This window comes from Oncorhynchus kisutch, linkage group LG13 (assembly GCF_002021735.2).
Source record: "Oncorhynchus kisutch isolate 150728-3 linkage group LG13, Okis_V2, whole genome shotgun sequence".
Taxonomy (NCBI): Eukaryota; Metazoa; Chordata; class Actinopteri; order Salmoniformes; family Salmonidae; genus Oncorhynchus; species Oncorhynchus kisutch.
This window is the reverse complement of record NC_034186.2, coordinates 74,550,435-74,575,418: the sequence shown is the minus strand read 5'-3', so window position 1 is coordinate 74,575,418 and position 24,984 is coordinate 74,550,435. Positions and strand designations below refer to the sequence as shown.

Genomic DNA, 24,984 nt, shown 5'->3' with positions numbered 1-24,984 from the left:
TTCAGAGATATAGGCTTCTATAACTTTATGTCACTGAAAATGGTTTTGAAATCAGATTGACATTGTAAAAAAACAAATGAGAAGAGAGAAACGGACTGACGGCCATAGAGGGAGCGAGAGAGGGGGAAGGAGAGCAGGAAAAAACCGAGAGATAAAACGGGAGGGAGCTGGAAGAGAGGGCCATGTGACATGGAGAGGGCACCATTTTGTGGCCTGGTTTCAGACCCACGCTGATCAATGACCCTATTGATCCTGCATATTTGGCTTGTCACACTCGCATCACAGCCAAGAAACTCAGGCCAGGCCAGCAGTCATAGTTTTAAACAGACAACATATATCACACTCAAGTCACCTTATTATAAACTCAGCAAAAAAAGAAGCGTCCTCTCACTGTCAACTGCGTTTATTTTCAGCAAACTTAACATGTGGAAATATTTGTATGAACATAACAAGGTTCAACAACTGAGACATAAACTGAACAAGTTCCACAGACATGTCCACAGACAGATGTAGTCTATCACAGCGCCATCTGTTTTGTCACCAAAGCCCATATACTACTCACCATTGCGTTCTGTATGCTCTCGTTGGCTGGCCCTCGCTTCATATTCATCGCCAAACCCACTGGCTCCAGGTCATCTATAAGTCTTTGCTAGGTAAAGTCCCCCCTTATCTCAGCTCACTGGTCACCATAGCAGCACCCACCCGTAGCACGCGCTCCAGTAGGTATATTCCAATGGTCACCCCAAAGCCAATTCCTTATTTGGCCGCCTTTCCTTCCAGTTCTCTGCTGCCAATGACTGGAACGATTTGCAAAAATCACTGAACCTGGAGACTCATATCACCCTCACTAACTTTAAGCACCAGCTGTCAGAGCAGCTCACAGATCACTGCACCTGTACATAGTACATCTGTAAATAGCCCATCCAACAACCTCATCCCCATACTGTTATTTTTTTCTCCTTTGCACCCCAGTATCTCTACTTGCACATTCATTTTCTGCACATCTATCACTCCAGTGTTTAAATTGCTAAATTGTAATTAATTCGCCACTATGGCCTATTTAAATAAAGGTGAAATATATATATATGATTAACAGAAATTGAATAATGTGTCCCTTAACAAAGGGGGGGTCAAAATCAAAAGTAACAGTCAGTATCTGGTGTGGCCACCAGCTGCATTAAGTACTGCAGTGCATCTCCTCCTCATGGACTGCACCAGATTTGCCAGTTCTTGCTGTGAGATGTTACCCCACTCTTCCACCAAGGCACCTGCAAGTTCCTGGACAGTTCTGGAAGGAATGGCCCTAGCTCTCACCCTCCGATCCATCAGGACCCAGACATGCTCAATGGGATTGAGATCCGGGCTATTCGCTGGCCATGGCAGAACACTGACATTCCTGTCCTGCAGGAAATCACGCACAGAACGAGCAGTATGGCTGGTGGCATTGTCATGCTGGAGGGTCACGTCAGGATGAGTCTGCAGGAAGGCTGCCACATGAGGGAGGAGGATATCGTCCCTGTAAAGCACAGTGTTGAGATTGCCTGCAATGACAACAAGCTCAGTCCGATGATGCTGTGACACACCGCCCCAGACCATGACGGACCCTCCACCTCCAAATCGATCCCTCTCCAGAGTACAGGCCTTGGTGTAATGCGAATCCGACCATCACCCCTGGTGAGACAAAACCGCAACTCGTCAGTGAAGAGCACATTTTGCCAGTCCTGTCTGGTCCAGCGACAGTGGGTTTGTGCCCATAGGCGACGTTGTTGCCGGTGATGTCTGGTGAGAACCTGCCTTACAACAGGCCTACAAGCCCTCGGTCCAGCCTCTCTCAGCCTATTGAGGACAGTCTGAGCACTGATGGAGGGATTGTGCATTCCTGGTGTAACTCGGGAAGTTGTTGTTGCCATCCTGTACGTGTCCCGGAGGTGTGATGTTTGGATGTACAGATCCTGTGCAGGTGTTGTTACACGTGGTCTGCCACTGCGAGGACGATCAGCTGACCGCCTGTCTCACAGTACGGACATTGCAATTTATTGCCCTGGCCACATCTGCAGTCCTCATGCCTAATTGCAGCATGCCTAAGGCACAGTCATGCAGGCAGGCAGGGACCCTGGGCATCTATCTTTTGGTGTTTTTCAGAGTCAGTAGAAAGGCCTCTTTAGTGTCCTAAGTGTTCATAACTGTGACCTTAATTGCCTACCGTCTGTAAGCTGTGTTAGTGTCTTAATGACCGTTCCACAGGTGCATGTTCATTAATTGTTTATGGTTCATTGAACAAGCATGGGAAACAGTGTTTAAACCCTTTACAATGAAGATCTGTGAAGTTATTTGGATTTTTATGAATTATCTCTGAAAGACAGGGTCCTGAAAAAGGGCCGTTTCTTTTTTTGCTGAGTTCATACTCCCCAAAGTGCCTATTACTAACACACTGAATAGAAAGCATTTAGAGCTATACCTGAATGTGTCTGTCCTGTATCAGTATGGCTCTCCACAGTCAATCAGTCAGTCAACTGGGGGCTTGTAGAGAGAGGTCAGGATTTCAGGTCTCCATGACTGGTTCAGTCTGTCAACAATGTGACTTGATGATCCAACTCAGTGGGCGGAGCTTTCTTTCAACTTTGATTCTCGGAAGTGTCCTGTGTGTCATCGTGAAAGTAGTTTTTGTTTTAGAAGGAGAGAGAGAAGAGAAAGGAAGTTTATCCTGTGGCTTACTGAATGACATTGAAATCACATTCACAGGGAACCTTAATCTGGATACATAACACCTTAATATGGGAAGATAATCTGTCTGTGTAGAGAGAGGAGGGAGGGAGGGGGAGAGTGGATGGAGAGAAAGTGAGAAAGTCACAGGATAAACTTCCCTTGTTTATCTCTCTCTCTCTCTTTATATCTGGACAGGGCATATGTGATCAGATTAGGGTCATCCAATATGACAGTTTTCCACAGGGCAACTGATGGCACACTGTAACCTCCACACATCTCTAGTGCATTATCATATCAGGCAACTCTGCGTATCTGACACTGTCCAGGGGTCATGGGAACCGACAACTTCAGAAGAGCACTTTTCCCAGATAACCCGGGCATGGCCACTCTCACGGGGGAAATTTGAAGCATTTGCCACCTCACCACGATAAGAGTTGTCACTCTCCCTCTCACACAAACACACACTGTTTTATCTGGACCAAAAAGGGGTGGAACAGGGGGCCTGGTCTGCCTATCGGCGTGGCTGAATTTTAGAGAAACATTTTGCAGTTTTAAAGCTGATTTCCAGATTTTTTTTTGCCATGGCGAATGCTGTTAATTTTTTTGTTGATTGATTGATTTTGTGTGTGTGTGTGTGGGGGGGGGGGTAGATCAGCTTTAATATTGCAGATAGATTGTGGCTTCTATCAATGTAATTGTCTGCATCATTTCCAATCCTTGTTCCTTCTTTATTGTTTTCCTCCAACCCAACCAGCCCTCCCCATTTGGTGTAAACTAATGGACAACAATACTTAGGCTTCTACTTCCAGCTTTACATACTATATCATTTTTACCGACACAGGATATTTTACGTTAGTTATCTATTTTTTATTTATTTTTGTCCTACCCTTCAGCTACCCTATGCTCTTTATCTCAAACATAATAACAAAATGAACACTGCTAAATTCATTGTTTTCGGGATTTTCAATTCTCAATTTTCACCGACTGTCTATCTTTTATTTGGGTAATTGTTAGTTCTCTAAGATAGTATTATATGAAACATATATAGGTCCATTATCTTTTCTGTACTTTATATTTGTTTTTTTCCAAACCCTGAATATTAAGTTCTTTAAAAAATACTTAGACAGCCCGAAAAAAAATGCTTAGGTGGCCCTCCCAATGATTTAAATGGAGGAAAAATCTAGTGTAACTAATGTAGTCAGTATGGGGTAGTGTAGTCAGGGTGGGGTAGTGTAGTCAGGATGGGGTAGTGTTGTCAGGATGGGGTAGTGTAGTCAGGATGGGGTAGTGTAGTCAGGGTGGGGTAGTGTAGTCAGGATGGGGTAGTGTTGTCAGGATGGGGTAGAGTTGTCAGGGTGGGGTAGTGTTGTCTGGATGGGGTAGTGTTGTCAGGACAGGGTAGTGTAGTCAGATTGGGGTAGTGTAGTCAGGGCAGGGTAGTGTTTTTATTTATTTTTATTTCACCTTTATTTAACCAGGTAGGCTAGTTGAGAACAAGTTCTCATTTGCAACTGCGACCTGGCCAAGATAAAGCATAACAGTGTGAGCAGACAACAAAGAGTTACACATGGAGTAAACAATTAACAAGTCAATAACACAGTAGAAACCAAAGGGGGAGTCTATATACAATGTGTGCAAAAGGCATGAGGAGGTAGGCAAATAATTACAATTTTGCAGATTAACACTGGAGTGATGAATGATCAGATGGTCATGTACAGGTAGAGATATTGGTGTGCAAAAGAGCAGAAAAGTAAATAAATAAAAACAGTATGGGGATGAGGTAGGTGAAAAAGGGTGGGCTATTTACCAATAGACTATGTACAGCTGCAGCGATCGGTTAGCTGCTCAGATAGCTGATGTTTGAAGTTGGTGAGGGAGATAAAAGTCTCCAACTTCAGCGATTTTTGCAATTCGTTCCAGTCACAGGCAGCAGAGTACTGGAACGAAAGGCGGCCAAATGAGGTGTTGGCTTTAGGGATGATCAGTGAGATACACCTGCTGGAGCGCGTGCTACGGATGGGTGTTGCCATCGTGACCAGTGAGCTGAGATAAGGCGGAGCTTTACCTAGCATGGACTTGTAGATGACCTGGAGCCAGTGGGTCTGGCGACGAATATGTAGCGAGGGCCAGCCGACTAGAGCATACAAGTCGCAGTGGTGGGTGGTATAAGGTGCTTTAGTGACAAAACGGATGGCACTGTGATAGACTGCATCCAGTTTGCTGAGTAGAGTGTTGGAAGCCATTTTGTAGATGACATCGCCGAAGTCGAGGATCGGTAGGATAGTCAGTTTTACTAGGGTAAGCTTGGCGGCGTGAGTGAAGGAGGCTTTGTTGCGGAATAGAAAGCCGACTCTTGATTTGATTTTCGATTGGAGATGTTTGATATGAGTCTGGAAGGAGAGTTTGCAGTCTAGCCAGACACCTAGGTACTTATAGACGTCCACATATTCTAGGTCGGAACCATCCAGGGTGGTGATGCTAGTCGGGCATGCGGGTGCATCAGATTGGGGTAGTGTAGTCAGGACAGGGTAGTGTAGTCAGATTGGGGTAGTGTAGTCAGGATGGGTAGTGGGGTCAGATTGGGGTAATGTAGTCAGGACAGGGTATTGTAGTCAGGACAGGGTAGTGTAGTCAGATTGGGGTAGTGTAGTCAGGACAGGGTAGTGTAGTCAGATTGGGGTAGTGTAGTCAGGACAGGGTAGTGTAGTCAGATTGGGGTAGTGTAATTGGATGGGTAGTGTAGTCAGTACAGGGTAGTGTAATCAGGACAGGGTAGTGTAGTCAGGACAGCGTATTGCAGTCAGATTAGGGTAGTGTAGTCAGGACAGGGTAGTGTAGTCAGTTTGGGGTAGTGTTGTCAGGGCAGGGTAGTGTAGTCAGGGCAGGGTAGTGTAGTCAGGACAGCGTATTGCAGTCAGATTAGGGTAGTGTAGTCAGGACAGGGTAGTGTAGTCAGTTTGGGGTAGTGTTGTCAGGCCAGGGTAGTGTAGTCAGGACAGGCTAGTGTAGTCAGATTGGGGTAGTGTAAAGGGTCAGGGGGAGAGTCCTCCTTCCAGTGTACCCCTGGTTCTTAAATTATTTGATCCCAAAGCCTGTCAACATTATTTTTAACCCACCCAAGCATAGATCTAGCACCATCTTGTACAGGACTGTGATTGTTTAGGACCAGGGAAGTAGTGGAGGGTAAATACAAGTAAATGCTGTTTACAAACCTTTTTATTTGTGAAATAGATTAAACTTTTTTTATTTTGTTAATTAGCGTTTACCCAATTACTATTGCATTCCCAGTGTTGATCAACGCTCAGAACGGTTATATTCTCTGAGTTTTTATCACTCCTGCCTCTGTTATGTTCGCCTGCCCCTCCCGGATTTGCCTTGTTAGCTGTACATACACCACTCTCTCAAATGGCTCACTCCGCCCTCTCGTGAGTCGCGGCACAGGCCAAGGGCCAGTGAGGCGTGACATGAACTACCCCAGCTCGGAGTGCTACCATACCCCATTCAAAGGCACTTACATCTTTTGTCTTGCACATTTACCCTCTGAATGACACACATACGCAATCTATGTCTCAATTGTATCAAGTCTTAAAAATCATTCTTTAACCTGTCTCCTCACCTTCTACACTGAGTGAAGTGGATTTAATAGGTGACATTAATAAGGGATCATATCTTTCACTTGGATTCACCTGGTCAGTCTGTCATGGAAAGAGCAGATGTTCCTAATGTTTTGTCCACTCAGTGTAGATGTGTCAGTCAGGTGGCTAGCTGCCGGCAGAGACCTCTATTCGTATTGCAGTAACGTTAAAGGGCTCGGCTCTGGCTAATGTTAGCCAGCTAGCTAGCTAATACACAGGGTTTATAGTTTACCTCTGGAGTTTATAGTTTACCACTGGAGTTTATAGTTTACCTCTGGAGTTTATAGTTTACCTCTGGAGTTTATAGTTTACCTCTGGAGTTTATAGTTTACCTCTGGAGTTTATAGTTTACCTCTGGAGTTTATAGTTTACCTCTGGAGTTTATAGTTTACCTCTGGAGTTTATAGTTTACCTCTGGAGTTTATAGTTTACCACTGGAGTTTATAGTTTACCACTGGAGTTTATAGTTTACCTCTGGAGTTTATAGTTTACCTCTGGAGTTTATAGTTTACCTCTGGAGTTTATAGTTTACCTCTGGAGTTTATAGTTTACCACTGGAGTTTATAGTTTACCTCTGGAGTTTATAGTTTACCTCTGGAGTTTATAGTTTACCTCTGGGGTTTATAGTTTACCTCTGGAGTTTATAGTTTACCTCTGGAGTTTATAGTTTACCTCTGGAGTTTATAGTTTACCTCTGGGGTTTATAGTTTACCTCTGGAGTTTATAGTTTACCTCTGGAGTTTATAGTTTACCACTGGAGTTTATAGTTTACCCACCTTTTTTACCACTACATCACTGTTTAGGACATATCAGTTGCTCCTTGAAACTAGGCTTATAGATGGTTAGTTGATAAAGCCCTCTGTGTAGAGGACAGAATGTGATGTTCTGATGGCTCTTCTGTGTCTGTCCAAGAAGATAATCAATTGACCCACTGATAATGAAGTTAACCAACACAACAGAGCAGGTCACATTCTGTGCCTAGCTTACATAGAGTATACTGCTGCAGGCAAAGGTTAGGGTCGCACATCGCAATTTCACAGGGACACCTTCCCTGTCACCTCTCTCTCACTTTTTCTCTCTCTCTCTAGCTGAATCCCAAATCACCCCCCCCTCCCTCCATTTGCGCGTTCACACGCTTCTCTACCAGTGTACCAAAGCTGAAGGAGTGAAAATGATGGAGGGTGTAGGTGCTATTTAGACCCTCCGATAACCACTTCAACCATTCCAGCAATGCTGCTGGTTTCAGAACAAGTGGAATCCCATTAGGCACCACGTTATTTTAGAGTTTGTGCAGTTTTACACAAAATAATGTAGGAGGTGTCTAATTATTTGTCACATGCAGTAGTGGAAAAACCCAATTGTCATACTTGAGTACAGTGCCTCGCAAAAGTATTCCCCCCCCCTTGGCGTTTTTCTCCTATTTTGTTGCATTACAACCTGTAATGTAAATGGAATTTATTTGGATTTCATGTAATGGACATACACAAAATAGTCCAAATTGGTGAAGTGAAATGAAAAAAATTACTCTACAAAAATCAAAAAGGGAAAAGTGGTGCTTGGATATGTATTCACCCCCTTCGCTATGAAGCCCCTAAATAACATCTGGTGCAACCAATCACCTCCAGAAGACACATCATTAATTAAATAAAGTCCACCTGTGTGCAATCTAAGTGTCACATGATCTGTCACATGATCTCAGTATATGTACACCTGTTCTGAAAGGCCCCAGAGTCTGCAACACCACTAAGCAAGGGGCACCACCAAGCAAGCGACACCATTAAGACCAATGAGCTCTCCAAACAGGTCAGGGACAAAGTTGTGGAGAAGTACAGATCAGGGTTGGGTTATAAAAAAATATCAGAAACTTTGAACATCCCACGGAGCACCATTAAATCCATGATTAAAAATGGAAAGAACCACAACAAACCTGCCAAGAGAGGGCTGCCCACCAAAACTCACGGACCAGGCAAGGAGGGCATTAATCAGAGAGGCAACAAAGAGACCAAAGATAACCCTGAAGGAGTTGTAAAAGCTCCACAGCGGAGATTGGAGTATCTGTCCATAGGACCACTTTAAGCCGTACACTCCACAGAGCGTATGGAAGAAGGTACCCTGGTCAGATGAGACTAAAATGGAGGTTTTAGACCATCAAGGAAAACGCTATGTCTGGCACAAACCCAACACCTCTCATATCCCCGAGAACCCTATCCCCACAGTGAAGTATGGTGGTGGCAGCATCATCCTGTAGGGATGTTTTTCATCGGCAGGGACTGGGAAACTGGTCAGAATTGAAGGAATGATGGATGGCGCTAAATACAGGGAAATTCTTGAGGGAAACCTGTTTGTCTTCCAGAGATTTGTGACTGGGACAGAGGTTCACCTTCCAGCAGGACAATGACCCTAAGGATACTGCTAAAGCAACACTCGAGTGGTTTAAGGGGAAACAGTTAAATGTCTTGGAATGACCTAGTCAAAGCCCAGACCTCAATCCAATTGAGAATCTGTGGTATGACTTAAAGATTGCTGTACACCAGCAGGAACCCATCCAACTTGAAGGAGCTGGAGCAGTTTTTCCTTGAAGGATGGGCAAAAATCCCAGTGGCTAGATGTGCCAAGCTTATAGAGACATATCCCAAGAGACTTGCAGCTGTAATTGCTGCAAAAGGTGGCTCTACAAATATTGACTTTGGGGGGTGAATAGTTATGCACGCTTAAGTTTTCTGTTTTTTTTGTCTTATTTCTTGTTTGTTTCACAATAAAAAATATTTCGCAAAGTGGATAGGCATGTTGTGTAAATCAAATGATACAAACCCCCCCAAAATATATTTTAGTTCCTGGTTGTAAGGCAGCAAAATAGGAAAAATGCCAAGGGAGGTGAATACTTTCGCAAGGCACTGTAAAAGTATAGATACCTTAATAGAAAATGACTCAAGTTAAAGTGATAGTTACCCAGTAAAATACTACTTGAGTAAATGTCAAAAAGTATAGGGTTTTAAATATACTTAAGTATCAAAAGTAAATGTAATCGCTAAAATATACTTAAGTATCAAAAGTAAAAGTGTAAATATATTAAGCAAATATTTTTTAAATGTACGGATAGCCAGGGGCAGACTCCAACATTTAGACATAATTTACAAACGAAGCATGTGTGTTTAATGAGTCCACCAGATCAGAGGCAGTAGGGTTGTAGGGATGACCAGTGTTTAGTGTTCTGTTCATAAGTGCATGAATTGGACCATTTTCCTGTCCTGTTCAAAATGTAACGAATACTTTGGTTGTCAGGGAAAATGTATGGACTAAAAAGTACATGATTTTCTTAAGGAATCTATTGAAGTAAAAGTAAAAGTTGTCAAAAATATAAATAGTAAAGTACAGATACCCCCAAAAATGACTTAGATAGTACTTGAAAGTATTTTTACTTACTTTACACCACATGCATTTATTTGTCGGATTTCGAAACTTGACACATGTAAAAGATGAAATACCTCCCAAATGAAATGTTTAACTGTTACTGAGATTTATATCTTGTAAACAACAGGGGGATTTGTTCATGTCATGCTTTTTTATGATTTAAAAGTGGAACACGAATTGTATCATTCAAGTAAGGAGTGTGTCCAGAAGTTGATGTTTTGTTTTTTTGTTGTTGAATTTTACCCCTTTTTCTCCCCAATTTCGTGGTATCCAATTGTTACAAACCCCCCCAAAATATACTATCTTGTCTCATCGCTACAAGACGAAGGTTGAAAGTCATGCGTCCTCCGATACACAACCCAACCAACCATACTGCTTCTTAACACAGCGCGCATCCAACCCGGAAGCCAGCCGCACCAATGTGTCGGAGAATACACCTTGCACCTGGCAACCTTGGTTAGCGCGCACTGTGCCCGGCCCGCCACTGGGCGCTGGTGCGCGATGAGACAAGGACATCCCTACCGACCAAGCCCTCCCTAACCCGGACGACGCTAGGCCAATTGTGCGTCACCCCACGGACCTCCCGGTCGCGGCCGGTTACGACAGAGCCTGGGCGCGAACCCAGGGACTCTGATGGCCCAGCTGGCGCTGCAGTACAGCGCCCTTAACCACTGCGCCACCCGAGAGGCCCGTTGATGGGTTTGTCGATCCCATTGCCACTCTCTGGAAGTCACCCCCTGAGCTTCGTCAGCAACACGTGACAACGGGGGGCCCTTCAAGGGAGTTGGTAGGGGCTAGGGGGCGGTTTGGGATTCACAGTCTCGCTCTCTCTCTCACACACACAGTCACACACAGTCACACACACTGTGTGAAGTCTGTACCTTTACCTACCTGTACTGTATCCTACCTTTGTGTGTGTGTATACTGCAGCCAATCATCGGTATGTGTACAGTTAAAGTTAACAATGTGTAGTGGTTCCTACCTGTGTGTTCAGTTACTTACTGTATCCTACCTGTATGTGTACACTCCCTCTGGCCGTGGTTGAGTGGTTCTTATATAAAGACTTTAGTGGATTATCAGAGTCATGGTGGGATTACTGCAGTCACGAGCCCAGCTGTAATCCACAGCATTCCGTCACCATCACCACATCACAGATCTCAATACCGTTCCCAGTCTTAGTCTTCATCCCAATCTCATTTATAATTCACTAACCTCTTCCTTTTCATCTCTTTTTCAGTTACTTCGCTGACTGTATATACTACAGTTCACCCCCTCTACTCTGTCTCATTCTATATACTACGGTTCACCCCCTCTTCTCTCTGTCTCATTCTATATACTACGGTTCACCCCCTCTACTCTGTCTCATTCTATATACTACGGTTCACCCCCTCTTCTCTCTGTCTCATTCTATATACTACGGTTCACCCCCTCTACTCTGTCTCATTCTATATACTACGGTTCACCCCCTCTTCTCTCTGTCTCATTCTATATACTACAGTTCACCCCCTCTACTCTGTCTCATTCTATATACTACGGTTCACCCCCTCTTCTCTCTGTCTCATTCTATATACTACGGTTCACCCCCTCTACTCTGTCTCATTCTATATACTACTGTTCACCCCCTCTACTCTGTCTCATTCTATATACTACGGTTCACCCCCTCTACTCTGTCTCATTCTATATACTACTGTTCACCCCCTCTACTCTGTCTCCTTCTATATACTACGGTTCACCCCCTCTACTCTGTCTCATTCTATATACTACGGTTCACCCCCTCTACTCTGTCTCATTCTATATACTACGGTTCACCCCCTCTACTCTGTCTCATTCTATATACTACTGTTCACCCCCTCTACTCTGTCTCATTCTATATACTACTGTTCACCCCCTCTACTCTGTCTCATTCTATATACTACGGTTCACCCCCTCTACTCTGTCTCATTCTATATACTACGGTTCACCCCCTCTTCTCTCTGTCTCATTCTATATACTACGTTCACCCCCTCTTCTCTGTCTCATTCTATATACTACGGTTCACCCCCTCTACTCTGTCTCATTCTATATACTACGGTTCACCCCCTCTTCTCTATTTCTCATTCTATATACTACGGTTCATCCCCTCTACTCTCTGTCTCATTCTATATACTACGGTTCACCCCCTCTTCTCTCTGTCTCATTCTATACACTACGGTTCACCCCCTCCTCTCTCTGTCTCGTTCTATATACTACGGTTCACCCCTTCTACTCTGTCTCATTCTATATACTACGGTTCACCCCCTCTACTCTCTGTCTCATTCTATACACTACGGTTCACCCCCTCTACTCTCTGTCTCATTCTATATACTATGGTTCACCCCCTCTACTCTCTGTCTCATTCTATATACTACGGTTCACCCCCTCTTCTCTCTGTCTCATTCTATATACTACGGTTCACCCCCTCTACTCTGTCTCATTCTATATACTACGGTTCACCCCCTCTTCTCTCTGTCTCATTCTATATATTACGGTTCACCCCCTCTACTCTGTCTCATTCTATATACTACGGTTCTTCCCCTCTTCTCTCTGTCTCATTGTATATACTACGGTTCACCCCCTCTACTCTGTCTCATTCTATATACTACGGTTCACCCCCTCTACTCTGTCTCCTTCTATATACTACGGTTCACCCCCTCTGCTCTTTGTCTCATTCTATATTCTATGGTTCACCCCCTCTACTCTGTCTCATTCTATAAACAAATCAAATTGTATTTGATGGTTGTCAATGTAAATGTCCTGGTGGCCATTTGATGAATTGTAAAGCAGTCTTATGGCTTGGGGGTAGAAGCTGTTAAGGAGCTTTTTGGTCCCAGACTTGGCGCTCCGGTACCGCCTGCCGTGCCGTAGCAGAGAATACAGTCTATGACTTGGGGGACTGGAGTCTCCTCCCTCTTTCTCCTTGTCCTTCTTTAGCAGCATGATTCATCAAATGTTGCCTCGGTAACACATCAGTATTAATCTGTAGTTGTTTCCATGTGATACAGCACCATGTACACTGCAGTGTTGTGATCCATAGCAGCATGGCAGTGAACTATAGCATGACAATGGAATGGCCCCAGGCCCCATGCCCCATGCCCTATGCCCCAGGTCCCATACCCCAGGCCCCATGCCCCAGGTCCCATGCCCCAGGTCCCATGCCCCAGGCCCCAATGCCCCAGGCCCCAGGTCCCATGCCCCAGGTCCCATGCCCCAGGTCCCATGCCCCATGCCCCAGGCCCCATGCCCCAGGTCCCATGCCCCAGGCCCCGTGCCCCAGGTCCCATGCCCCAGGCCCCAGGTCCCAGGCCCCATGCCCCATGCCCCATGCCCCAGGTCCCAGGCCCCAGGCTAGTATATGGGATATGTAATTCCCTCGCTGTCTCACAAGTACACGTGTGTGTGTGGTTTGGTTTTGCTATCCTTGTGGGGACCAGAAGTCCTCACAAAGATAGTAATACAAGGAAAATTGGAGACATTCCGCCAGTCCCCTTAGGCTTTTTTAGGCTTAGGTGTTAGAATTAGTGTTAAAGTTAGGGTTCAGGGTTAGAGTTTGGGTTAGTTTTAAGGTTAGGATTTTGGGGTTAAGGTTAGCGTTAGGGTTAAGGGCTATGGAAAGTAGGATTTGAAATGGGAATCAATTGTTTGGTTCCCAGAAGGATAGTAAAATAAACATGCGTGTGTGTTTGCAATAACCGTCAAGATGTACAGTATTGGGGCCCAAATTCACAGCTTATTCACCTGTATGGGTCATAAAATATGATCGTAAAGATAAACAGTAAACTATCCCAATGGAAGTGGTTCTCTTATTCCACCCCTCTGTTTCTTTTTATTCCAGGTTCCATGATGGAGACATTTTCATTTGTAATTTCGGAGACATTTCTTCCCATTCTTTCCAAGAAGTGACGCAACATCAACACTCCCAGTAAACTGGACACAGGAATATTTGTTGTGTTACAAGAGCTACGCCAGAGCACCCAGACAGACCAAGTCTCAATGAACAGGTTACTGATTACATGATTTTATTATGGGTTTTCATTACAAATGAAGATGAAAACCATGGAAGGTTAAAGACGGTGAGTCCATCCTGCCCTTTACCATCTTACATTCTCAGAATGTCCACAAGACAAGACCTACCTGCTTACATCATCAGAGCATCTGTTTTCACAAAGGAGATCAGAAGTCATGGTTGTATCTCTGTTTATGCTGATTGTTGGTTGGTTTCATCTGTATTGTCATGTTATTACCAGGTTGGCAAGGACACAGGAGAGGCCTCATGGGAGGAACAAAACGGGATAAGAAATGTGACAACTGACTGAGCAAAAGAAGAAAACGTCAGAGAAAGAAGGAAAGAGAGAAGGATTGTGTGTTCTCTACTTTCTCAGAAGTGCAGCCCCTAAATTCCTGTTACTATGCCTGAGAGAGGGAGGGCAGCAGACCAGTCAAAATGAACCCCTACGTCACCTCTCACTTTAGGAGGGATCTCTTTCCCCACTTCCACTTGTTGTAGAGGCTTCTCTTCTCCCCTCTCTTACTGTTTGTGTGACATGACAACACCTGTCTCTGTGTAAACCTAGGACAGTAGGTAACACCTGTCTCTGTGTAAACCTAGGACAACAGGTAACATCTGTCTCTGTGGAAACCTAGGAAAGTTGGTAACACCTGTCTCTGTGTGAACCTAGGACAGTAGGTAACACCTGTCTCTGTGTAAACCTAGGACAACAGGTAACATCTGTCTCTGTGGAAACCTAGGACAGTTGGTAACACCTGTCTCTGTGTGAACCTAGGACAGTAGGTAACACCTGTCTCTGTGTAAACCTAGGACAACAGGTAACATCTGTCTCTGTGTAAACCTAGGACAGTAGGTAACACCTGTCTCTGTGTAAACCTAGGACAGTAGGTAACACCTGTCTCTGTGTAAACCTAGGACAGCAGGTAACACCTGTCTCTGTGTAAACATAGGACAGTAGGTAACACCTGCCTCTGTGTAAAACTAGGACAGTAGGTAACATCTGTCTCTGTGTAAACTTAGGACAGTAGGTAACACCTGTCTCTGTGTGAACCTAGGACAGTAGGTAACACCTGTCTCTGTGTAAACCTAGGACAACAGGTAACATCTGTCTCTGTGTAAACCTTGGACAACAGGTAACACCTGTCTCTGTGTAAATCTAGGACAGTAGGTAACACCTGTCTCTGTGTAAACCTTGGACAGTACGTAACACCTGTCTCTGTGTAAACCTTGGACAACAGGTAACATCTGTCTCTGTGTAAACCTTGGACAACAGGTAACACCTGTCTCTGTGTAAACCTAGGACAGCAGGTAACACCTGTCTCTTTGTAAACCTAGGACAACAGGTAACATCTGTCTCTGTGTAAACCTAGGACAGTAGGTAACATCTGTCTCTGTGTAAACCTAGGACAACATGTAACATCTGTCTCTGTGTAAACCTAGGACAGCAGGTAACATCTGTCTCTGTGTAAACCTAGGACAACAGGTAACATCTGTCTCTGTGTAAACCTAGGACAGTAGGTAACACCTGTCTCTGTGTAAACCTAGGACAACAGGTAACATCTGTCTCTGTGTGAACCTAGGACAACAGGTAACATCTGTCTCTGTGTGAACCTAGGACAGTAGGTAACACCTGTCTCTGTGTAAACCCAGGACAGTAGGTAACATCTGTCTCTGTGTAAACCTAGGACAGTAGGTAACACCTGTCTCTGTGTAAACATAGGACAGTAGGTAACATCTGTCTCTGTGTAAACATAGGACACCAGGTAACGACTGTTGCCTTGGTATTCTCCTGTGTTTTGCCTTTGTTGCTCCTAGTCAGGGTGTTACACTGTAAACTGTCTTAGGTGATCTGGTCAAGGTGTTACACTGTAAACTGTCCTCGGGGAGGTGGTCATGGTGTTACACTGTAAACTGTCCTCAGTTATCTGGTCAAGGTGTTACACTGTAAACTGTCCTCAGGGAGCTGGTGAAGGGTTGAACTGTTCCTCAGGAACCTAGTAACATGTTTAGCTTGTTCACTGGGGGTCAAAGACTTGCCAGCGTTCGAAACCCACAGTCCACTGGAAATGTGTACGGAAGGTAAAGTCTAATATCGCAACCAAACATTTTTTATGTCATTTGGATTTGCCCTGAATCAAACCTAGGATATCCTGTTGAAAAAGCAGTCACCTGAGAGAGCCGCAAACATATTTCAAATGTCTCTAAAAGTCTGCTTTTGTTGTGCCAAGAACTCACCACTGACATTTGAGGGCTTTTGTGGCTTGGAAAAGAAACTTGGATTTGAGGGGAAACTGCTGGTCACAGTCTCCCACTTGTGAGAGACACTGAGTGAGTATTATTTACACAGTGCATGGCTACTGTAGCTCATAAATGTGTTCCAAGGCCCTGTAGCAAAGGAAACATAGATATAAAAGGGTGGAGGAACATATTCTGACTGATATGAAGTGAATGGATTGGAATTGTGTACCATTATCTGAATCAATAGTCTAAGGAGTTCCTCCTCTGTTTCAATCTGCCTTGTGTATTTTCCATGACCAAACCACTGGGAAGTGAAGATCATGGAACGTAAGAAACAGCATGTTATTCTTTTCTCTGCTGGTTGCATGTTAGATACGTGTTAGAAACGTAGACCCCGTTTGACTGTACTGTACTGTGGATCTACCCCTGGACTCTGTATTGTCATATTGCACTTTAGTGAATGTGGGGAGTATATATCCTCCTTACTACTACCCCATTGTATCCCCAGCTCTCATCCTTTCAAGCTTCTCAGTTCCTGTAGCCTGCTCAATGTGTTTCCCTCGTGCTGTTTCAAACTGTCAGCAAAACTCCTGCTTCCTCGTAAGATGGCCACAGACTATGGGTCCCTCCTGTTGATACCCTGGACACGTGTGTAACCTCCCTCTTCAGCCCAAAGGAGTGTAAGTACTACAGGGACTGTACAGTATTACTGCGAGACTGTCTATCTGCTGCTGTGGAATACGTTTCTGACCAGAGGAGTATATACAGCAACAACTTGACCACTGAGTTTCCTTCAAGAGAATGGAAGGAAGACTGTGAATCAGGACACTGTAGAGCTGTGAGTAACCCTGACTGTTAATAAAAAGTTAGTGGAACAATGATCCGGGAAGTGAGGGAAGTCATCTACTGCTGGATACAGTTTTTCCTCATGGATTTACCTTTACCACATCAGATGGATTACTTTTCACCATAGAAACAGTGGAACTGGAAAGAAGTACAGAACACCAGGTTCTTATCAATACCTAGGTGGTCATTAACTCACAAGCACATAGGAGTTGAGACTACAACTTCATCAGCGTAAGACATTGTATTTAGCACCATGGGAGCGGCGCGTGTTAAGCGACGTTTCAGTGCGGTGGTTGACGGGCTGGTAGATGAGGAGGAAGTCATTAAGCTGGCTCTGAGTGTTGCTGACACGGCCAGGGTGGGGGGGAGCACGGGAGGCTCAGGGAGCCCCACCAGTCTCTCTCCCACACACAACCGAAATGGCAAAGCACTCCCCCTGCAGGGCAACGGCAGCAATGCACGGAGGCCCAGCGGAGCCCTGGAGGCAGGAGGAGGGGAAGGATCGATGAAAGGAGGAGGGCGCTCAGGACTGAGGGGCGGGAGGTGCGGAAGTCTGGGGAGAAGGGGGGAAGGCTGTTCGTCCTCGGACCGAGATTCAACACTGTCGTCCCCTTCCTCCTCAAGCCGCCGGCCCACCCGGCGCTCTAGACTCCGGCCCCGCCACCGCTTTGTGGGCAAGGACGGGCGCTGCAACGTCACCTTCGTCAACATGAGCGAGAGGGGCCAGCGTTACCTCAGCGACCTCTTCACCACCTGCGTGGACATCCGCTGGCGTTGGATGCTAGTCATCTTCTGCCTCTCCTTCCTCCTCTCCTGGCTGCTCTTTGGCTTCGTCTTCTGGCTCATTGCCGCCGCGCACGGGGACTTCGCCATCCGCCTCAACCCCAGCTCGGGTGCCTCTTCCGGGGGAGGAGATGAGTCCGGAGCAGGGGCGGTGGTGGAAGTGGAGGAAACGTGTTTTGTTCAGGTGAACAGCTTTATGGCGGCCTTCCTGTTCTCCCTGGAGACGCAGACATCCATTGGTTACGGCTTCCGCAGCGTGACCGAGGCCTGCCCCCTGGCGGTGATGGCGGTCGTCTTGCAGTGCATTGTGGGCTGCATCATCGACGCCTTCATCATCGGAGCGGTCATGGCGAAGATCGCTAAGCCCAAGAAGCGTAACGAGACGCTGTTGTTCTCTGACACGGCAGTGGTGGCGCTGAGAGACGGGAAACTCTGCATGATGTGGAGGGTGGGGAACCTACGCAAGAGCCACCTGGTAGAAGCACACGTACGTGCACAGCTAATGAAGGTAAGAAAGGAGAGAAGAAGAAGATTGGTTGAGGGATGAAAGAAGGGAGCAAAGATACTGAAGGGGCTGTAAACAGTAGAAGAGGCAGGACACATCAGTAACTGTAAAGATACTGAAGGGGCTGTAAACAGTAGAAGAGGCAGGACACATCAGTAACTGTAAAGATACTGAAGGGGCTGTAAACAGTAGAAGAGGCAGGACACATCAGTAACTGGAGAGATACTGAAGGGGCTGTAAACAGTAGAAGAGGCAGGACACATCAGTAACTGTAAAGATACTGAAGGGGCTGTAAACAGTAGAAGAGGCAGGACACATCAGTAACTGGAGAGATACTGAAGGGGCTGTAAACAGTAGAAGAGGCAGGACACATCAGTAACTGTAAAGATACTGAATGGGCTGTAAACAGTAGAAGAGGCAGGACACATCAGTAACTGGAGAGATACTGAAGGGGATGTAAACAGTAGAAGAGGCAGGACACATCAGTAACTGGAGACATACTGAAGGGGCTGTAAACAGTAGAAGAGGCAGGACACATCAGTAACTGTAAAGATACTGAAGGGGCTGTAAACAGTAGAAGAGGCAGGACACATCAGTAACTGTAAAGATACTGAAGGGGCTGTAAACAGTAGAAGAGGCAGGACACATCAGTAACTGTAAAGATACTGAAGGGGCTATAAACAGTAGAAGAGGCAGGACACATCAGTAACTGTAAAGATACTGAAGGGGCTGTAAACAGTAGAAGAGGCAGGACACATCAGTAACTGTAAAGATACTGAAGGGGCTGTAAACAGTAGAAGAGGCAGGACACATCAGTAACTGGAGAGATACTGAAGGGGCTGTAAACAGTAGAAGAGGCAGGACACATCAGTAACTGTAAAGATACTGAATGGGCTGTAAACAGTAGAAGAGGCAGGACACATCAGTAACTGGAGAGATACTGAAGGGGATGTAAACAGTAGAAGAGGCAGGACACATCAGTAACTGGAGAGATACTGAAGGGGCTGTAAACAGTAGAAGAGGCAGGACACATCAGTAACTGGAGAGATACTGAAGGGGCTGTAAACAGTAGAAGTGGCAGGACACATCAGTAACTGTAAAGATACTGAAGGGGCTATAAACAGTAGAAGAGGCAGGACACATCAGTAACTGTAAAGATACTGAAGGGGCTGTAAACAGTAGAAGAGGCAGGACACATCAGTAACTGTAAAGATACTGAATGGGCTGTAAACAGTAGAAGAGACATGGACACATCAGTAACTGGAGAGACACTGAAGGGGCTGTAAACAGTAGAAGAGGCAGGACACATCAGTAACTGTAAAGATACTGAAGGGGCTGTAAACAGTAGAAGAGACAGAACACATCAGTAACTGTAAAGATACTGAAGGGGCTGTAAACAGTAGAAGAGGCAGGACACATCAGTAACTGTAAAGATACTGAATTGGCTGTAAACAGTAGAAGAGGCAGGTCACATCAGTAACTGGAGAGATACTGAAGGGGCTGTAAACAGTAGAAGAGGCAGGACACATCAGTAACTGGAGAGACACTGAAGGAGCTGTAAACAGGAGAAGAGGCAGGACACATCAGTAACTGGAGAGATACTGAAGGAGCTGTAAACTGTAGAAGAGGCAGGACACATCAGTAACTGTAAAGATACAGAAGGGGATATAAACAGTAGAAAAGACATGGACACATCAGTAACTGGAGAGATACTGAAGGGGCTGTAAACAGTAGAAGAGACATGGACACATCAGTAACTGTAAAGCTACTGAATGGGCTGTAAACAGTAGAAGAGGCAGGACACATCAGTAACTGGAGAGATACTGAAGGGGCTGTAAACAGTAGAAGAGGCAGGACACATCAGTAACTGTAAAGATACTGAAGGGGCTGTAAACAGTAGAAGAGGGAGGACACATCAGTAACTGTAAAGATACAGAAGGGGCTATAAACAGTAGAAAAGACATGGACACATCAGTAACTGGAGAGATACTGAAGGGGCTGTAAACAGTAGAAGAGACATGGACACATCAGTAACTGTAAAGATACTGAAGGGGCTGTAAACAGTAGAAGAGGCAGGACACATCAGTAACTGGAGAGATACTGAAGGGGCTGTAAACAGTAGAAGAGGCAGGACACATCAGTAACTGTAAAGATACTGAATGGGCTGTAAACAGTAGAAGAGGCAGGACACATCAGTAACTGGAGAGATACTGAAGGGGCTGTAAACAGTAGAAGACGCAGGACACATCAGTAACTGTAAAGATACTGAATGGGCTGTAAACAGTAGAAGAGACATGGACACATCAGTAACTGGAGAGATACTGAAGGGGCTGTAAACAGTAGAAGAGACATGGACACATCAGTAACTGTAAAGATACTGAAGGGGCTGTAAACAGTAGAAGAGGCAGGACACATCAGTAACTGGAGAGATACTGAAGGGGCTGTAAACAGTAGAAGAGGCAGGACACATCAGTAACTGTAAAGATACTGAAGGGGCTGTAAACAGTAGAAGAGGGAGGACACATCAGTAACTGTAAAGATACAGAAGGGGCTATAAACAGTAGAAAAGACATGGACACATCAGTAACTGGAGAGATACTGAAGGGGCTGTAAACAGTAGAAGAGGCAGGACACATCAGTAACTGTAAAGATACTGAATGGGCTGTAAACAGTAGAAGAGGCAGGACACATCAGTAACTGGAGAGATACTGAAGGGGCTGTAAACAGTAGAAGAGGCAGGTCACATCAGTAACTGTAAAGATACTGAATGGGATGTAAACAGTAGAAGAGGCAGGACACATCAGTAACTGGAGAGATACTGAAGGGGCTGTAAACAGTAGAAGAGGCAGGACACATCAGTAACTGGAGAGATACTGAAGGGGCTGTAAACAGTAGAAGAGGCAGGACACATCAGTAACTGGAGAGATACTGAAGGGGCTGTAAACAGTAGAAGAGGCAGGACACATCAGTAACTGTAAAGATACTGAAGGGGCTGTAAACAGTAGAAGAGGGAGGACACATCAGTAACTGTAAAGATACAGAAGGGGCTATAAACAGTAGAAGAGGCAGGACACATCAGTAACTGTAAAGATACTGAAGGGGCTATAAACAGTAGAAAAGACATGGACACATCAGTAACTGGAGAGATACTGAAGGGGCTGTAAACAGTAGAAGAGGCAGGACACATCAGTAACTGTAAAGATACTGAATGGGCTGTAAACAGTAGAAGAGGCAGGACACATCAGTAACTGGAGAGATACTGAAGGGGCTGTAAACAGTAGAAGAGGCAGGACACATCAGTAACTGTAAAGATACTGAATGGGCTGTAAACAGTAGAAGAGACATGGACACATCAGTAACTGGAGAGATACTGAAGGGGCTGTAAACAGTAGAAGCGACATGGACACATCAGTAACTGTAAAGATACTGAAGGGGCTGTAAACAGTAGAAGAGGCAGGACACATCAGTAACTGGAGAGATACTGAAGGGGCTGTAAACAGTAGAAGAGGCAGGACACATCAGTAACTGTAAATATACTGAAGGGGCTGTAAACAGTAGAAGAGGGAGGACACATCAGTAACTGTAAAGATACAGAAGGGGCTATAAACAGTAGAAAAGACATGGACACATCAGTAACTGGAGAGATACTGAAGGGGCTGTAAACAGTAGAAGAGGCAGGACACATCAGTAACTGTAAAGATACTGATTGGGCTGTAAACAGTAGAAGAGGCAGGACACATCAGTAACTGGAGAGATACTGAAGGGGCTGTAAACAGTAGAAGAGGCAGGTCACATCAGTAACTGTAAAGATACTGAATGGGATGTAAACAGTAGAAGAGGCAGGACACATCAGTAACTGGAGAGATACTGAAGGGGCTGTAAACAGTAGAAGAGGCAGGTCACATCAGTAACTGTAAAGATACTGAAGGGGCTGTAAACAGTAGAAGAGGCAGGACACATCAGTAACTGGAGAGATACTGAAGGGGCTGTAAACAGTAGAAGAGGCAGGACACATCAGTAACTGGAGAGATACTGAAGGGGCTGTAAACAGTAGAAGAGGCAGGACACATCAGTAACTGTAAAGATACTGAAGGGGCTGTAAACAGTAGAAGAGGGAGGACACATCAGTAACTGTAAAGATACAGAAGGGGCTATAAACAGTAGAAAAGACATGGACACATCAGTAACTGGAGAGATACTGAAGGGGCTGTAAACAGTAGAAGAGACATGGACACATCAGTAACTGTAAAGATACTGAAGGGGCTGTAAACAGTAGAAGAGGCAGGACACATCAGTAACTGGAGAGATACTGAAGGGGCTGTAAACAGTAGAAGAGGCAGGACACATCAGTAACTGTAAAGATACTGAATGGGCTGTAAACAGTAGAAGAGGCAGGACACATCAGTAACTGGAGAGATACTGAAGGGGATGTAAACAGTAGAAGAGGCAGGACACATCAGTAACTGGAGAGATACTGAAGGGGCTGTAAACAGTAGAAGAGGCAGGACACATCAGTAACTGTAAAGATACTGAATGGGCTGTAAACAGTAGAAGAGACATGGACACATCAGTAACTGGAGAGATACTGAAGGGGCTGTAAACAGTAGAAGAGGCAGGACACATCAGTAACTGGAGAGATACTGAAGGGGCTGTAAACAGTAGAAGAGGCAGGACACATCAGTAACTGGAGAGATACTGAAGGGGCTGTAAACAGTAGAAGAGGCAGGACACATCAGTAACTGTAAAGATACTGAAGGGGCTGTAAACAGTAGAAGAGGGAGGACACATCAGTAACTGTAAAGATACAGAAGGGGCTATAAACAGTAGAAAAGACATGGACACATCAGTAACTGGAGAGATACTGAAGGGGCTGTAAACAGTAGAAGAGACATGGACACATCAGTAACTGTAAAGATACTGAAGGGGCTGTAAACAGTAGAAGAGGCAGGACACATCAGTAACTGGAGAGATACTGAAGGGGCTGTAAACAGTAGAAGAGGCAGGACACATCAGTAACTGTAAAGATACTGAATGGGCTGTAAACAGTAGAAGAGGCAGGACACATCAGTAACTGGAGAGATACTGAAGGGGATGTAAACAGTAGAAGAGGCAGGACACATCAGTAACTGGAGAGATACTGAAGGGGCTGTAAACAGTAGAAGAGGCAGGTCACATCAGTAACTGTAAAGAACCTGAAGGGGCTGTAAACAGTAGAAGGGGCAGGACACATCAGTAACTGTAAAGATACTGAAGGGGCTGTAAACAGTAGAAGAGAAAGGACACATCAGTAACTGGAGAGATACTGAAGGGGCTGTAAACAGTAGAAGAGGCAGGACACATCAGTAACTGTAAAGATACTGAATTGGCTGTAAACAGTAGAAGAGGCAGGTCACATCAGTAACTGGAGAGATACTGAAGGGGCTGTAAACAGTAGAAGAGGCAGGACACATCAGTAACTGGAGAGACACTGAAGGAGCTGTAAACAGTAGAAGAGGCAGGACACATCAGTAACTGGAGAGATACTGAAGGGGCTGTAAACAGTAGAAGAGGCAGGACACATCAGTAACTGTAAAGATACAGAAGGGGATATAAACAGTAGAAAAGACATGGACACATCAGTAACTGGAGAGATACTGAAGGGGCTGTAAACAGTAGAAGAGACATGGACACATCAGTAACTGTAAAGATACTGAATGGGCTGTAAACAGTAGAAGAGGCAGGACACATCAATAAATGGAGAGATACTGAAGGGGCTGTAAACAGTAGAAGAGGCAGGACACATCAGTAACTGGAGAGATACTGAAGGGGCTGTAAACAGTAGAAGAGGCAGGACACATCAGTAACTGTAAAGATACTGAAGGGGCTGTAAACAGTAGAAGAGGGAGGACACATCAGTAACTGTAAAGATACAGAAGGGGCTATAAACAGTAGAAAAGACATGGACACATCAGTAACTGGAGAGATACTGAAGGGGCTGTAAACAGTAGAAGAGACATGGACACATCAGTAACTGTAAAGATACTGAAGGGGCTGTAAACAGTAGAAGAGGCAGGACACATCAGTAACTGGAGAGATACTGAAGGGGCTGTAAACAGTAGAAGAGGCAGGACACATCAGTAACTGTAAAGATACTGAATGGGCTGTAAACAGTAGAAGAGGCAGGACACATCAGTAACTGGAGAGATACTGAAGGGGATGTAAACAGTAGAAGAGGCAGGACACATCAGTAACTGGAGAGATACTGAAGGGGCTGTAAACAGTAGAAGAGGCAGGTCACATCAGTAACTGTAAAGAACCTGAAGGGGATGTAAACAGTAGAAGGGGCAGGACACATCAGTAACTGTAAAGATACTGAAGGGGCTGTAAACAGTAGAAGAGGCAGGACACATCAGTAACTGGAGAGATACTGAAGGGGCTGTAAACAGTAGAAGAGGCAGGACACATCAGTAACTGTAAAGATACTGAATTGGCTGTAAACAGTAGAAGAGGCAGGTCACATCAGTAACTGGAGAGATACTGAAGGGGCTGTAAACAGTAGAAGAGGCAGGACACATCAGTAACTGGAGAGACACTGAAGGAGCTGTAAACAGTAGAAGAGGCAGGACACATCAGTAACTGGAGAGATACTGAAGGAGCTGTAAACTGTAGAAGAGGCAGGACACATCAGTAACTGTAAAGATACTGAAGGGGCTGTAAACAGTAGAAGAGGCAGGACACATCAGTAACTGTAAAGATACAGAAGGGGATATAAACAGTAGAAAAGACATGGACACATCAGTAACTGGAGAGATACTGAAGGGGCTGTAAACAGTAGAAGAGACATGGACACATCAGTA

The 24,984-nt window shown here is 45.1% G+C and overlaps 1 protein-coding gene across 2 annotated transcripts in view; it reads left to right on the top strand.

Annotated features, from left to right (window-relative positions):
- The window catches only part of LOC109881265 (inward rectifier potassium channel 2-like), a 37,464-nt gene that overhangs the window by 6,346 nt on the left and 6,134 nt on the right, over positions 1-24,984 (top strand). The window contains exons 2-3 of one of the 2 annotated variants that reach the window (XM_031787337.1): positions 13,603-13,840; positions 14,015-18,151. In XM_031787337.1, the coding sequence (XP_031643197.1) occupies positions 17,114-18,151 (1,038 nt within the window). In that variant the 5' untranslated portion in view covers positions 13,603-13,840; positions 14,015-17,113. Of the gene's footprint in view, positions 1-13,602; positions 18,152-24,984 lie in introns of both variants that reach the window. The other variant, XM_031787336.1, reaches the window with a different exon arrangement.